Raw genomic sequence first — 14855 nt, 5'->3', positions numbered from 1 at the left:
CTATCTAATAAAGGGGGAAAAAAAAAAAAATTATATTAAAAAAAAATAATAGGTTATACTATACTAAGTCAAAAAAAATAATAATAAAAAAAGTCATAGTATAGTATGTCAAAAAGTTATACTAGGGGCGGCCTATAGCTCACTCAGTTAGTGTCTGTCCACTATCTCTATCTAATAAAGGGAAATAAAACCCCCAAATCATCTTTAAAAAAATTTAAATAATCAGTTATACTATAGTAAATCAAAAAAACTAATAAAAAAAGTTATAGTATAGTATGTCGAAATAAGTGATAAAAAGATCATAGTATAGTATGTCAAAAAAGCCATTCAAAAAGACCTGTAGTGTAATATGTGATAAAAATATAAAATTAGAATATGTATGTTAAAGAATTGTGTAGTATGTAGTGATGCTGTTTGGAGCGGCGTTAACCACTGAGCCACTGGGATACCGAATAGAATGTTGAAAACCGTCATAGCATAGTATGATGAAAAAAACCATCAAAGTCTAAATTGAAATAAAAAAAAAATCATAGTCAATGCCAAATATGTGATAAAAAGTTACACTATTGTAGGTACAAAAAAGTGAAAGTCAAAAAAAAAAAAGTAATAAAAATGTCAAAGTATAGTATGTCAAAAATCATCATAGTATAGTATGTCGAAAACAGTGATTAAAAAAAGTCATAGATAACTATGTTAAAAATAACAGTAACAATACTGTGAATGTTGCCATTCACTATTCCATCCATCAGATTTAGAAAAGGTTTTATTGCCACAATAAGTACACTTATGTGGAATGTTCCTTGGCAAAATGTGCATACACAAACACACAACAAACATATTAAACAAACAAATACAGAAAAAATCTCCATCATCATGTCACATGTAGGAGTTCCTATTTTTTCCTGCAGAAACAGCATTTCATATGAAAAAAACAAATAGCTTATAGTTAGTCTCAGCATTGACAGCATGACTGAAGAGACAACTTGTAGAAACTCAACAAAACATTTGGTCCTCTTAAAAGCTCATTTGCACCCATAAGCCCAACACAACAATGAATAGTTATTGTGGTTGTCTTTGTGTGTGTCTTCAGCACCACTGTAGGAACTGTGGGGAGATTTTCTGTAACAGCTGCTCTGACAATGAGCTCCCTCTGCCCGCCTCACCAAAACCAGTCCGAGTCTGTGACACCTGCCACGCCCTCCTCCTCCAGCGATGCTCCTTCAATCCAACGTGAACGGGCCACTGCTGTCTTGACTGCTTCAAACAATCAGAGATCCGAATCAGCAGCCTCCGGTCCTCTGTAAGAACCATCCCCCAACTTCTCTTGACACACAGGTGGCTGTTAGAAATGGACTGTGTGCAAAAACATTTAGAACATTTCATTTGCCTTCGTTTACAGGTTGAAATGGTCCCTCATAGATAAAATGAGGGGAATCTGCATCATTGTAACCCGTCTTTGTTTGACATCACTACTTTCTTTGCAGATGAGTTGTAGTATACATTAAAACCTCATGTGATCAGGAGGTAATTGCCCCCTTTAACATAGGTTGACATCAAAATCAAAGGAGTGAGAATCTTTGGTCCGCTTTAATATCAAACAATCACGATCTATCCTAAATATAGATCAGTTATACAGATTAAATAATTCACAGTACATTTAGATATTGTATTTTGACAGTCATGTAGGAGGACAGAGCTCTGCTATGAAAGGAGGAACCACTTTACCACAAACTGAAAGTGAAACTGCACTGACTGTGATGAGCACTGCTGCAGCTAAATGCAGATCCTTACCTTCAGTCTTATGTAGTAATGCATCATTATGATGTATGTATCAAGCATCAAACTGTATACATTAGGTGTATAGCCAAACAGATGATTATATAATTTATTCACACAGTATTGTGGCCCTGTAAGTCAGAGTGCAAAGCACCCTCTTTTGAGGTGGAGTGACATTAACACAAACATAAAGGCAACATTTACACAGGCACAAAAGACTAGGTCAGCGTGACGGTGTAACTTTACTTGATACCAAACTGTAATATAAACTGGATACATTTCTGTTTAGTGTGCTGTGAGAAGATCAGAAATGTTTTAGTTGCAGTTCTTACAAAGGAGCAACATGGGAATATATTTTGACCTTTCTACAAACTAGACTTGTTCCTCACGGGGCTGTGGCTTCCAAAGGAACTGAAAGCTGTTTTTTTTTTTTTTTACAATGTTGGCCCTGTTTGTGCCTTTGCAAATGCAGTGAATATTACTTATTTATGCTTCTCATGTTGCCAAATGAGCCCTATATTTCTAGAGAGGGTTTCTGTAGAGAAAATCTAAAATATTTCAAAGTAGCAACACTAGCCGAGCAAGCAGTCTAGATGAAAGACACATTCACTGTTTGTTTGAGACACTAATGCTGCGGATGCTGCTTTAAGGACCAAGAAGAGCAACAGATCTCTGGCGACAGATTGAAATCAGACCAGCTGGATCTTTAGTTGACGAACCACTGACAGCTAGCTTACAACCTGACCACTTCACGAACAGACTCAAGTGTTACACACTATTGACTCCATCGCCACAAATTATGTTTCAACACCTGCCAATCCTATATTACGTGTAATATAGATGAATTTCAGAGTATTTATATTTGATTTGTTTCTTGCACATTCATTTGTATTTTACCAAAGTCCAGGGAACTAGTTAAAGCCTTTCCCTGTTCACTTGAAGTGAGTTGTAATCTGTGCAGGTGGAAACGTTGTAGGAGGACCACACTTATGAGTACTGCTGCTCCATTCCTCAGAGGGAATGTTTGAAACTCTAAACCCTTTTTGTATTTGTGGTAAACTAATGCCGAGGACTGTAAAGTAGTCTTTAGACAAGGGTTCCACTGCACATTGTGGTTTTGTACCTAAACACGTTTACAACCTGTGATTTTTTTTAAGAACTGGTATTAGTATTCATTCCCATGAAGAGATAAAACAGGCCTGGGTTCATTTCATTAAGTGTTTTTAATGGTTTCACAAAAAAAATCTAGAATTTATCATATCATTAAGCAATATGGCACATATTTCTGAATTGCACCAAGGCCCAAACCCTTTGTGTACAGTGTCACTCTTATTAATCTCCCAGCTTTTAATGGGACTTGTACAGTGCTGATACCACTGTATGTACATACTGTAAACTGTATGCACAGATTCATAATCCGTGCTCCGTTTAATAAACGTGAGAAAAGTACAAAAGATATTCAGATTTAAACTTCTGGGGTCAATTACTCTGTAGCGAAATTATATTAAATCACAAATGATTTTGATCTTCCCTACCGTCTATAAACTACAACAGCAACACAAAAATAGCTATTCATTTAATGATTAAATAATATAGTGTCTCCAAACTTCCCTCGGTTTTTAAGGTGATTAAAGAAAACTTATTTATTTTATTAATTGAGGTAACCGGTTTGTATTCTGTGTACAGTTTAGTTTTTTTCTCAGCTGACCTTGAGCTTTCTAAATCCTGCCAGTTTAATATTAACTCTATTGCCAACAGTGTGTTGCCTTGACTGTGTCGCAGTTTCTGATTAAATCACGATACAATTGTTTGTACATGTTTACTGTCATTTTAATGTACATTATTGACATTTATTCTATGAACATTTACTCCTGTTGCACGGTTGGGTCTTTTTCCTGCGTTCCACTGAAATAATAATAATAATAATATATTTTATTTATAACGCACCTTTCATTCCAAGGAATCTCAAAGTGCTACACAGGAGAGTAATAATAAAAACAATCAGCACAAAAATGCCTTTCTGAATAAAAAAGTCTTCAGTTCAGCTTTGAAAATATCAAGGTTCCCTACTGCTCTCAGGTCACTCGGGAGCTGGTTCCAGAGCCGTGGTGCAGCTGAACAAAAAGCTCGGTCACCCATAGTACAAAGCCTTGTGGTGGGGACCTGAAGGAGCAATTGTCCTGTTGATCTGAGGGTGCGGGGGGAGGGTTTCAAGGTGATGAGTTCTTGTAGATATGGTGGTGCATGTCCAGTGATACATTTTTGTGTGAGCATGAGGATTTTGTAGTCGATCCGGAATGAAACAGGGAGCCAGTGCAATGAGTATAGAATGGGAGTTATGTGATCATGTTTTAAATCCACTAACTTGTTTCTCCATTACACACCTCATAAGCAGAGGATTCATTGATTAGATTTTTTAATTCAGATGTATTCACAACCTTAACTCAAACCTCTTCAAAAGTGATGCTAGAGTCAGGGAGAAAGAAATAATTAAATATAAAATTTATTAGGCAAAATGTACAACAGCTGCATAAGCCATCTTACAGCTCAAATATAGAGACTTTATTTCACTCCCACTCTTTGAGAGTGGAATATATGTTCAACTTAGTTTTAAATTCTGTAATGAACTGTGAAAACATTCATAAAAAACAATGGCTCACATTTGTCAAACTTTTAAAACCAGAAAAGCAGATCTGAAATCCAGTTTGAATTTATATATTTCAGCTGGGTGAAATTTTCTGCTGAAAATAAGTTTAAACCAGAATAAACAAAGAATTTGTAAACTTTTTTTTTTTTTTTAAATCAGAGTTTCTTACTTAGAGATTCTTGGAATGTTTTGACGTTGCTTCTCACTGCTCCACCTCCTAAAGAACATCATTCACCCCGGCCGTCATCCATTCCAAAGCAAAGTTTACATCAACTGATTAGATTCAAAGGGACCGTGCCCGGCCCCAGAATGATCCTTTTCTACTTATTAAACCCCTCAGCTGTTCATCTGTGTTCTCACTAACATCTCCTGCCAACAGTGAGATGTGAAACAAGACAAATTATAGTGCATCCCATTTATTGCTTTTCAAAACTTGCAAAAAATAAATAATTTGATGAAAATCTATTACTATAACCAATTGTTTTAAAAATGTAAGAAACAAGACATCCTCTATGTCCCATTAACCAAAATTTAACAACTACAACAGCTCTAAAATAATATTAACAATTTAAGTTCTTCATATCCTTTTAGGATTGGTATAACAATAGTGCCTTGTTGAGGTCATATCTGACCGGTTCTAGTATCTGAAACAAAGTTTTAGTACAAGCACCTTAAAAAGAACGGCTGTTACAAACCAAATGACTGATTTCAGATCAGCTCTTCTGCTCGGAAAAAGTAATTGAATGAATGTGGCCTAAAGAGACGCGAGACAAACGCCAGGATGGATTGGAAGCGTGGGATGACATCATCAGTATGAACCTCGCAGCCCGCTGCTCCGTGAGCCTCCGCCCCCTCCGGAGTTACCATAGTAACCGCCACCGCCACGACCTGAGATGGTTTTGAAAAGATAGATCAGTGTAAAAAAAATTAAGTTATTTCCTATGACTGTAATGACTCCAGCTATTTCCATCCACTTGTCAGTCGAATTATCAGAAGTTCGCTTAAAACAGTCATGCGAATAAAGCCACTGAAAGTTTGTTTTCATCCAACGACTGCAAAGCGAATCAAATCCTGTGCGTAATGTCAGCAAAGACGGGTAAGTGGACGAACAAGGAGACAAAAGACTTTTCAGATTTAATTAACAAGCGGCAAATAAGCACTATTACAACTTGTGCAATGTTAATCTTTTGTAGGTAGACGGTCCGAAAATGAATGGATAAAAACTTGACGCTGACATGTCTACGAAAGTGGAAATTTAAGGCATAAATGACCTAAAGCTTCTTCTTCATTTTACGGCAGGTTACAACCATAAAATTACCTAAAAAAGTAATCGCAATTCCTTATTTATTCTGCAAATAACATTTCCATCAGCATTTATCGCATAAGTTGTTTACCGATTAAGAAAAAAATCCAATGAGATCCAACGCACAAACCTTGGATGGATATTCATAAAATTCCATCAAATCTGACTGTTTCCATAAGGCTTTTTTTTTACTAAATATTACTTAATTCGCATAAAAACGTGTGGATGGAAACATGGCTAATGGGAGTTAAACAATTAAGATAAAAGAAATTAACACCCAAATTTTATTTATACGTTATTTATCATAATAAGGAAAACTCACCCATTTCAGCTGCTCCGCTAGCTGTTGAGTTAAGAAACAGCTCAATATAGCGATGCTCTGTGGAGGAAACATATATCCGTCATTCTTATTGAACAACTTGTGTTTCTTTTACTGTTTAATGTCAATTTAATTCACCTGCTTTATGTCCAAGTTTAAGTACAATTGGAAATATCTCAAATAATGTAATGAGAAGTACCAAGATTATATTTCATAATGCTCTTTAAAAAGATATTCTAACATTAAAACCACCTAAAACCCTGGCAGCTTGTTAATTTATGCTATTATTCTAGTTCTGCTGTAGCTATTAGCTGATCCTATTATGTAGCGTGAAAAAAGTCGTCAGAAGAACCAACAAAAGACAAGACAAAGAAGAAAACAGGAGGACATACGCATGTGGTTCTTGTCTTTAGACATGGCTGCCACAGCGTCTTCATGGGAGCGAAACTCCACATCAGCTTCTCCAGTCGACTTCCCGTTGGGAGCCACATCAACGTGGACCCTCAGGGGATTCAAAGGAGAGAAGAACTACACAAAGAAAGAAAGACAGATACATAGTTACATAAATGAGCAGGCAGACGCAGATAATGTCCAACTGTTCATGACTATCAACATTAAACATTCGTTTAAATGTAGTAGCTTATTGGGCTTCCTGACCAACACCTTTATACAGCATGAACCCAACATTAACAGAAAACAGCCTTACAGTTACGCGGCAGAAAATGTATGGGTGGATTCACCAATTCAAAATAATTGAGTGTTTTGATGAAAGACACTTGGATAAGCTTCCTAGCTGCTGCGGCTAGGGGTAGTGACAGTGTTTGCTACAGATCTGATCGAGCTGACTAAAACTTCACAAAAAACGATTGAACAGCCTCCTGTAGCACAATCCACTAACACCATAATACCACTTTGAGTGTACTACCTCTACAGACAGCCCACAATCTGATACAAAAACATTTTATAACTGCGTAAAGCAGTAAACAGAAAGAAAAGAAATCTATGACTTCTGTTAGTTTAATTTAAGGCTTTTGGGAGATTGATGCCCAGCATATTAAAATTCATTGAGAAATAATAAAATGATCTGGCATCTGTGTGTGTATGTGTGTGTGTGTGTGTGTGTTCCTACTTTAGCGATGTCTCCCTCTGTGGCACGAAAAGGTAAACCCCTCATATGGACAAAATGGCCGCTGTGGAGGCCTGAACCAATTTCGTTTTGACCACCGTAACCGTGGCCTCCTATCCCTGAGCCAAAACACATATGCATCCACAAATTACCAATCCAACCTTTATTGATACAAACTTTTCCTTTACTTAATAAGACAAATAACAGATTAGAAGAAAAACATACTGTGTTTGTTTAGTTTATTAATGTGTGAAGTATTTATATAACCTACTATAAGAGACTACAAACAAAGAAAGATCCAAATATGCTGCTTTACAAACAACAATCCTAATTCTATTGATTCACATAATCAATATAAAACTTAAAATAGTTTTTATTTTAGATTTGTGCCAAACTGTCATTCGTTTGAAATGCTGGAAGCCATTTAGCCTTTTGGCAGGGATGCCAAACTCTATAAATTGAGGCTTACAAACATGCACTGTATTTCTGAATGGCAGACTCTAGATGGTAAAACGTTTTTGGACTTTACCTCTTACTACCCTTTCTCCTCTCACTCGCTCATCAAACATGCCATTGCCAAAACAGTAGTTGTTGAAGCCATTGTAGCTGTCAAAGTCACCGTAACCTGGACACAAACATAACAATTGAAGCAGAACTTATTCTTTCATATCACCATTGGCTCCACAACACAGATGACAAAACCTAATAACAAGCTGACTGGATAATAAAACTTTGTTTTCTGCTGGCTTGGAAAAAGGAAATAATGATTAGTTAGCCCATTAGTCAACTCAAGTTATAATCACAATAAAAGGTTGTTAAAATAATTCAAAATTTGACGTGTCTGATCATCTACACTGACCAATTACACTTTTGCAGCCACAAATATTCCTTTATGCAGAACTCTGCTTACCTCCTCCTCCGTAGCCCCCTCCACTCCTCATGGTGTCAATCAGAGCCCCACCGCGGCCAGGACCTGGCCCAAAAAACCCTCCCCTGGGTGCCCCCATCATGGGTCTATCGTAGGGCCCCGGTCTCTGGCCTCCCATCCCCCGCCGGGGCAGCTCGTAGTAGGCTTTGATCTCATTGCGACTGCTCTTAAATATCTCTATATACCTGCAATATAAAAGGCGAATGGGGTGGATTGGGGCAGAGGAGAGGGTTAAGGCATAGAAATGGTTTAACTCAAGCCACATACATACATGCATACATATGATATACAGAGAGAAAAGATAAACACACAAAAAACAAATATTCTAAATAGTGGTCTAAGTAGTTTTTTACTTGGGGCTGAGTGTCTGAAGGACTGAACAACCTACCCAAAATCTGATTATTATTTGGGTTAAGGGCTGTGGTAAAGGATTTTCTAAGCTAACCTCCACTGGTTATTTACAGTAATGAAAATTCTTACAGGGCTTTTAGGTGTTGCATTGATCATTTTAATGATTAAGAAATGCTTTAATGGTAGCGGCTGCCTTTACTAACCATAATCCCCTCTTATACAGTAAATTATCTGCAAGATACAAGTATAAAATATTAATAATGTGTTAAAAAAATGATCCAGTGTACCAAAATATTGCTCTTATACAAATTAATAGAGCTCCCAGGTCTTAGATGACCAACAGCACTTCAGATTTAATCATTATTTAACATGTCACAATTGTTACAATACATTAACCCAATAAAACCCATCCCCTTATTTTCATAAACATGATCCACCCAATTAAATTACCGATGTTATTATTGTTTAAAATAATTATTCTAACACACCAACCCATGCTTATCATTCAACCATAACAGAACCCATACCATTAATACCATAATTACTCGAATATGACCACCCATTAAATACTGCAATAGAAGCCCAACCCAGTCCAGCCCGTCCCTTTCCCCTCTGTCCCACCTGTGCCCTATTCTTTCCTTGTGTTTCCCCAGAGCCTTTTCTGCTATCTCCTTTGAGGCAAACTGCACGAAGGCTTCCCCTGTGCTCCTCCCCTGGTAGTCCACTGGCAGAGTAATCCCATTTGGCACGATTCTCAACCCTTCAACCCAAGCACACATAAATACATAGGTCGGTAGGTAGACTGATAGATGTGTAAAATAGAAAGAACAACACCCACTCCATCACTGAAGCTTTTCAGGATAAATACATATCAGCTATAGTATCAGATGAGACTGCATTACAAAAGGGACCTCTGAATTAATGTATGAAAATGTAATTACACTAAGTGCCCAGCAAGGTCATTAAACAAATACTGGCCCGGAAACAGCTGCTATAAAATTAAAGTGGACACATACCAAAAATGTTCTTACACTTAACTGAATTTAGTTCAACATCATTAATTATTAGTGTTGATCCACACTGTTCCATAATCATTTTTAAGTGTTGATTATCTTAAATAAAAGGCTGCCAGTGAGCATGATCACAATACTGACGTCCTCTCACTAGCCCAGCCTATCTTTGAACCCTCTTTAGGAGGCAAGATATTAAGGTCATTTAAGATATGCATGTTAAATAAATTGTTAACTTTACACAAACATTGTATGAGACATACTAACAATTCATAGCAAAGACAAATTGGTAAACACAGTATGACTATACTACAAGAACAAACATGCATACATACATAAAGAACATAAGGCCTTTGGGCCATGACACAGACATGTTGACTGGCTATAATTAAACATTTGTCAAATTATTACCACTTTATAATATGAAGGAAATCCCAAATATGAAAAGATAGTGTTAAGTGTTGGCAAATCTGAAAATGTATTTTGAATGTTTTTGTGTACCTTTATGTCGTGGTGTGTAGTTTTGGTTTGATCAGAAAAGTGGAAAGCGCGGTTTAAAGTGCAGTTAGCAGTAGTTTGAATTTTATAATTTGATCGGTTTTCCTAATTCCATGGTACTCTTTAAAAATAAAAAAAGAGCTTGTAACATGTACACTTACAGTTGGTTGTGGTTCTACTTTTTCCACTTTTGTACAAATATGAACTAACCACCAGAATAATAATAAAGCGGCTATAATCAAATCAAAATTCTACACACTGTGGCTATCTACCTGGGTTTTTAGACTTGGAAAAATTTGAGAAACTGACAGACTTTTTCTTAGACTTTTAATTACAAATACTTCTTGGCAATATTTAATGAATCAGGGCTCCAGACTAACTTATGGTTCCACTGGTATGCCTTACTTTTTCATTTTGGTGCAGCACATCATTTCGGTGCACCCAAAATATTTCACAGCGCATTTTGCAACAGTAATACATTTTAAGAGTTATTAGATTATATCTAAAATGTTATTACTATATTTGTAATGTTATATATGTGCATAATGCTACCAGGTCAGATATTATGCAGTACCACATCTCAACTTAATGTGCGGCAGTTATAAATAAAGTGGTCTGAACATTTTGTGGGAATTCACATCATACCACTTTTGAGAGATAGTGATGATCTCTTTAATTCACTTCATCAGTTTTAATGTTAACATCCACAGGAGAATATGGCTTTAAAACAGGAATTGAGAAAATAAAAACAGAAATAGGCTATATATCACAGATTCCCTAGTTAAGGCACTTTAAATCTTGACTGAATCATATCCTATTATTCATATCTAAATAATAGCGATTTAAATTTGTAACTGCACTATCTGGGCACACTATTCTAATTTTTTCAAATCACACATGGAGCTGTTTGTCAGGCAATGTTTGACGGCGCTTATGCCCCTTCTCTGAACAGATACATATTAAAAAGAGATGGGTGAAAAGAATGCAGAGCTTTAAGTGGTTTTGTCTCATTTTACGGTCTTGCACTGCATGCTAAGATGGTCTTTTGCACAATTTCTAGTTGCACCCTTACACTGTGGTGTTTTACAGTCAGGAAAATTGCAAAACCACAGCGTGTCTGTAAAAACTATCCCTCAGATTATCATACATGGTTTAATAGCAGTATAATTCAATAATAATTACAGAAGTTTATGTACCTGAGAAGAACTGAACAATCTCCTCCTTGCTGCAGCCAAAGGGAAGGCCTCTAAGTCGCAACATGCAGCCGCTGCAGCTGTCATAATCAGCAGGGCCGCTACGCTTAAGTACCCAGTCCATCTCACTACGGTTCGACTTGAACACTGATTCAGACACACACACACACACACACACACACACACACACACACACACACACAAACACGTCAATGTCAAGATCTAAAAGGACTTTTAAACTTAGAAAATTAAATTTTTTCCTTAGTTTGGTTTAAACACACATATATATTTGTATGGGGAATTCAATATTTCAATATAGGTAAGCTAAGACACAAACGTTTGCATGCATGTTACACAGAGACAGAGTATGTCGCACTTAGACTGTTTTATCAGTAATGTCATATAATTCAGCAATTGTTCAAAGACAAAATCAACACAAGTAAACACCCACTGGTCCATTAGTCCGTTGTAATTTGGTTATTTTGCTTACCCTCTATGTATCGGTGTCCCATGTATTTACGGTCCTTGGCAAGGGCATTCTTGAAATCCTCAGACATTTTCAGCTCAATAAAAGCCTCTCCACTAGGACGTCCTTCTTTGGAGTAGGTAAAGCACACTCCGTTTACTTTCCCAACGATGTCGCAGTCTGTAAATAAATAACATTGATTGAGATTTCCTTAAAAGGATGCAAGCACAAACGTTTCCTGTCATAAAGAAAAAAAACATCAGAACAAAAGGGTACAACTAAATCCAATCTAATTGGAGCAATTTCGAGCCCACAGCTAAGGATCTAATAGTATACCATTATCTGATCCACTTGAGATCCTGACCGTTATATAATGGCTGGAGTTTTAACTCTGCTGCTACTATTTATTCATTATTACTGTTCACTATTATTATTATTATTAACTCCTTAATTATGTAAATACTGTATCATAAAAATGACTTTAACTATGTACATACCGTGCATATCCACACTTCTTATATATTTCTTTTATATTTCTACTCTGATATTTATATACTTCGTGCAACTGTAACACAGAATTTCCCTTCGGGGATGAATAAAGTATTTCTGATTAAGATGAGGTTGGGAAACCCATGTTGTTTTTGTGCATAACAAGACAGGTTGTAGGAGAGAGAAGACTCTTGGAAAGTCACATATAAAATGTCTATTGCATACAATAATAAAAAGTTCTGTAGCAGATTCAATTGCATAGCTGACCAAACAGGTTTTGCAGCGCACAAACCAAAATAGTTATGTTTATTGATCTAGATGTCAATCACTGTTCATGCCTCAAGCTGTAAAGATGTGTGTGTGTGTGTGTGTGTGTGTGTGTGTGTGTGTGTGTGTGTGTGTGTGTGTATTCTCACCAGAGAAAAAACTGGCAACCTCTTCCTGTGAGCAGGACCAGGGTAGTCCTCTGATCCGAACCACATAACCCTCTTCATTCAAAGACATCCTTACTGCCAAAAAGAGCAAAATATAGCAGCAACATTACATTACGGTGTCAACAATAATTGTATTACAATTATTATTATTGGCAAAGACCAGGTCACACAGTCATCACTAAATAATGCTGTGCTTCCAGTATGCCCTGACCTACTAACAATACTCAGTGTGTGTGGAGTCCCTGGGGAAAGGTCTAAATTAAGGACAGTACAGTATTATCAGTGCAGATTGCTTTAATAAATAAATGCGTTAAACAAACTGCTTCATAAATGCCTTTCTAGATTAAAGCCAGTTTTCCTTCTACTTGTATTAGTTCAGTGCATTATAACCAGAACAGAAGTATACTGTGAAATATTTGTATAACATTTACAGATATCCTCGGTGTAACGCATTGCACAACATCCTTTCTGCGGGAAGCTGGTGTGTTAAACAAGTTGATCTGTACAAAATTACACAGTTGCCAGAGGCGAAAATAGTGAACCCGGAATTATAAACAGTATGCAATAACAAGTCTATTATTTTAGCACTAACGTGCATGTTACTGTAGCTGTCACAACAGATAAACGAACGTTTAGTACTTCCTCCTTCCAACTTTCTCAAAGTATTGGTAAATCCGAGAGCCTTGCTAGCTAACGTAACGCTAACCACAGTTCAACTTACATAGACCTTTACAAACATATCATAACATGACGTTATTTATTATGTGGTAAAGTTAATTACTACTTTGAAGGTCGACACAGGATATTTTTCAGGCTGTATTTTGCGTTCTCAAGCGAATGATGGAAACGTTCCTCTGCTGTCAGGCTGACGTGCTAATGTTAGCTTGATAACACTAACGTTAGCAGCTAGCAAGCTGGTTTCACACCACCGCGAAGCAACCGCCTACCTGCAAGAACGTTTCCCACAAAATAAAGCGTTTTTAAAAAGTGGTTCCTGCCGCCCGGCGGTTACCGTCAGAAGTTCTGTACGGTGAAACTCTGGCTATGACAAGTATAGCAAAATATGAACGTGTTAACGTGGGCGGCAACCGCTTTAGCTAGCTATACCGCTGTCGTCGTGATCAAAACCGCTTTCCCTCTGCCGCGCTTGCCCTCATTCACATAACTGAAAACGGCGAGTTACAGCTAGCGAAGGGCTGGCGAGTTACAGCTAGCTAAGGGCTAGCGTCAACTGCTAGCTAAGGCTAACCGTTAACTGTAGGACACCGACAGCGGTCAAATGTACAGGGCAGGCTAGTTCAATTCCCAACGGCCGTACGCTGTCAGTGGTCATCAAAATACATTCCCAGAGAATATGTCAGACGTCAGTGACAAATGTCTGAAATCGATGAAATTCTCTCACGCTCGCCTCCCGTCCCTGGTCTCCTGCTCCTATCCCGAGCCTCAGGTGTTACTTGCACCAGCAAACACAATCAGGTACGTTGTCGCGAGACTTGGACACGTTAAAAGTTATAGTAAACATTATGAATATTATTATTTATTTTAATAATATTTAGATATGTTATAGGAGGACGGGTTATGTTATTTCTGAAAGCTTTATCAAGATTGCTTGTAAATAGTCGGTGTGCGTATAAACCCGGGGGAGTATTGAAATATATTTATTAAATCTGTTTATGCCCGTTCAGCAATACATTTTTGATACCTCTGGATACCTTGTTGCACTCAGGCAATCAGAACACTGTGTATGTTAAACAGTATATAGGCTATATAGCCTGCACGGTGAAAAACTAAGATCCTAAGAACATATAAAAAAGCATGAATCTGACATTGTAAGGTAATGTCAGTATCCTCCAAAAGATGTTTTCATCAAAAGGCACATTTCCTATATGACCGCAGTAAACAATTAAGTTTTACCAAGCCGTGTGAGCTTAGTACGGAAATCATTTAGCCTCATAACATATCTTTTTTAATAATGTGTTGGCCAGCCGTAGAAAAATATCGCCCTTCTCACCCGCATGTAAAAACGAAACGCTTTTAATTGTCACGTTTTTTTTGTTGTTGATTGCACATTCATAGAAAACACACCATAACAAATGTATTTCACATGGAAAGAGAGAGTGTGTGTTGGAGAGGTCAGACATCAGTGGGAAACCTTTAGGCCCCTAGAAATTAAATTACAATTTTAAAAAAATAGGACATAAAATACCTTATATCGAGCAGAAAGTATAGTTCTCTTAATACATCCATGGTCTATTAGCATACGTTATGCCGTAAAACGTTTAAATATGAGCATGCGCAACTCACATGTGAACTCG

At 37.1% G+C, this 14855-nt stretch overlaps 2 protein-coding genes across 7 annotated transcripts in view; one reads left to right on the top strand and one right to left on the bottom strand.

Annotated features, from left to right (window-relative positions):
• The window catches only part of rufy2 (RUN and FYVE domain containing 2), a 28099-nt gene extending 25088 nt beyond the window's left edge, over positions 1-3011 (top strand). For all 3 annotated transcript variants that reach the window (XM_034871530.1, XM_034871522.1, XM_034871513.1), the window contains one exon: positions 1091-3011. In XM_034871530.1, coding sequence (XP_034727421.1) covers positions 1091-1234 — 144 coding nt within the window. In that variant the 3' untranslated portion in view covers positions 1235-3011. The remainder of the gene's footprint in view (positions 1-1090) is intronic.
• Positions 3012-4575: 1564 nt separating this feature from the next.
• On the bottom strand, positions 4576-14033 carry hnrnph3 (heterogeneous nuclear ribonucleoprotein H3 (2H9)). Of its 4 annotated transcripts, none has more exons than XM_034871557.1 (11): positions 13943-14033; positions 12523-12615; positions 11642-11797; positions 11155-11298; positions 9072-9210; positions 8085-8284; positions 7701-7796; positions 7175-7290; positions 6438-6573; positions 6049-6105; positions 4576-5311 (listed from the first exon to the last, which is right to left on the bottom strand). In XM_034871557.1, the coding sequence occupies exons 2-11, from the start codon at positions 12608-12610 to the stop codon at positions 5232-5234; spliced, it is 1212 nt and encodes a 403-aa protein (XP_034727448.1). In that variant the 5' UTR covers positions 12611-12615; positions 13943-14033; the 3' UTR covers positions 4576-5231. The 4 variants fall into 4 exon arrangements, with proteins under 4 accessions (XP_034727448.1, XP_034727465.1, XP_034727475.1 ...); XM_034871574.1 differs by having other exon boundaries at positions 13949-14029; XM_034871584.1 differs by lacking the exon at positions 13943-14033 and adding an exon at positions 13790-13808.
• Between the last annotated feature and the right edge of the window lie 822 nt (positions 14034-14855).

This window comes from Etheostoma cragini, chromosome 1, assembly GCF_013103735.1.
Source record: "Etheostoma cragini isolate CJK2018 chromosome 1, CSU_Ecrag_1.0, whole genome shotgun sequence".
NCBI lineage: Eukaryota > Metazoa > Chordata > Actinopteri > Perciformes > Percidae > Etheostoma > Etheostoma cragini.
This window is presented reverse-complemented; position numbering and strand designations above follow the sequence as displayed.

Excerpts from the sequence above, each read along its gene's own strand:
- hnrnph3 (XM_034871557.1), bottom strand. The coding sequence starts at position 12,610 with ATGTCTTTGAATGAAGAGGGTTATGTGGTTCGGATCAGAGGACTACCC. Across the intron at positions 11,798-12,522 it reads GGTTGCCAGTTTTTTCTCTG|ACTGCGACATCGTTGGGAAA; the intron begins GTGAGAATACAC and ends ATTTATTTACAG. Across the intron at positions 7,797-8,084 it reads TGGAGGGGGCTACGGAGGAG|GTTACGGTGACTTTGACAGC; the intron begins GAGGTAAGCAGA and ends GTTTGTGTCCAG.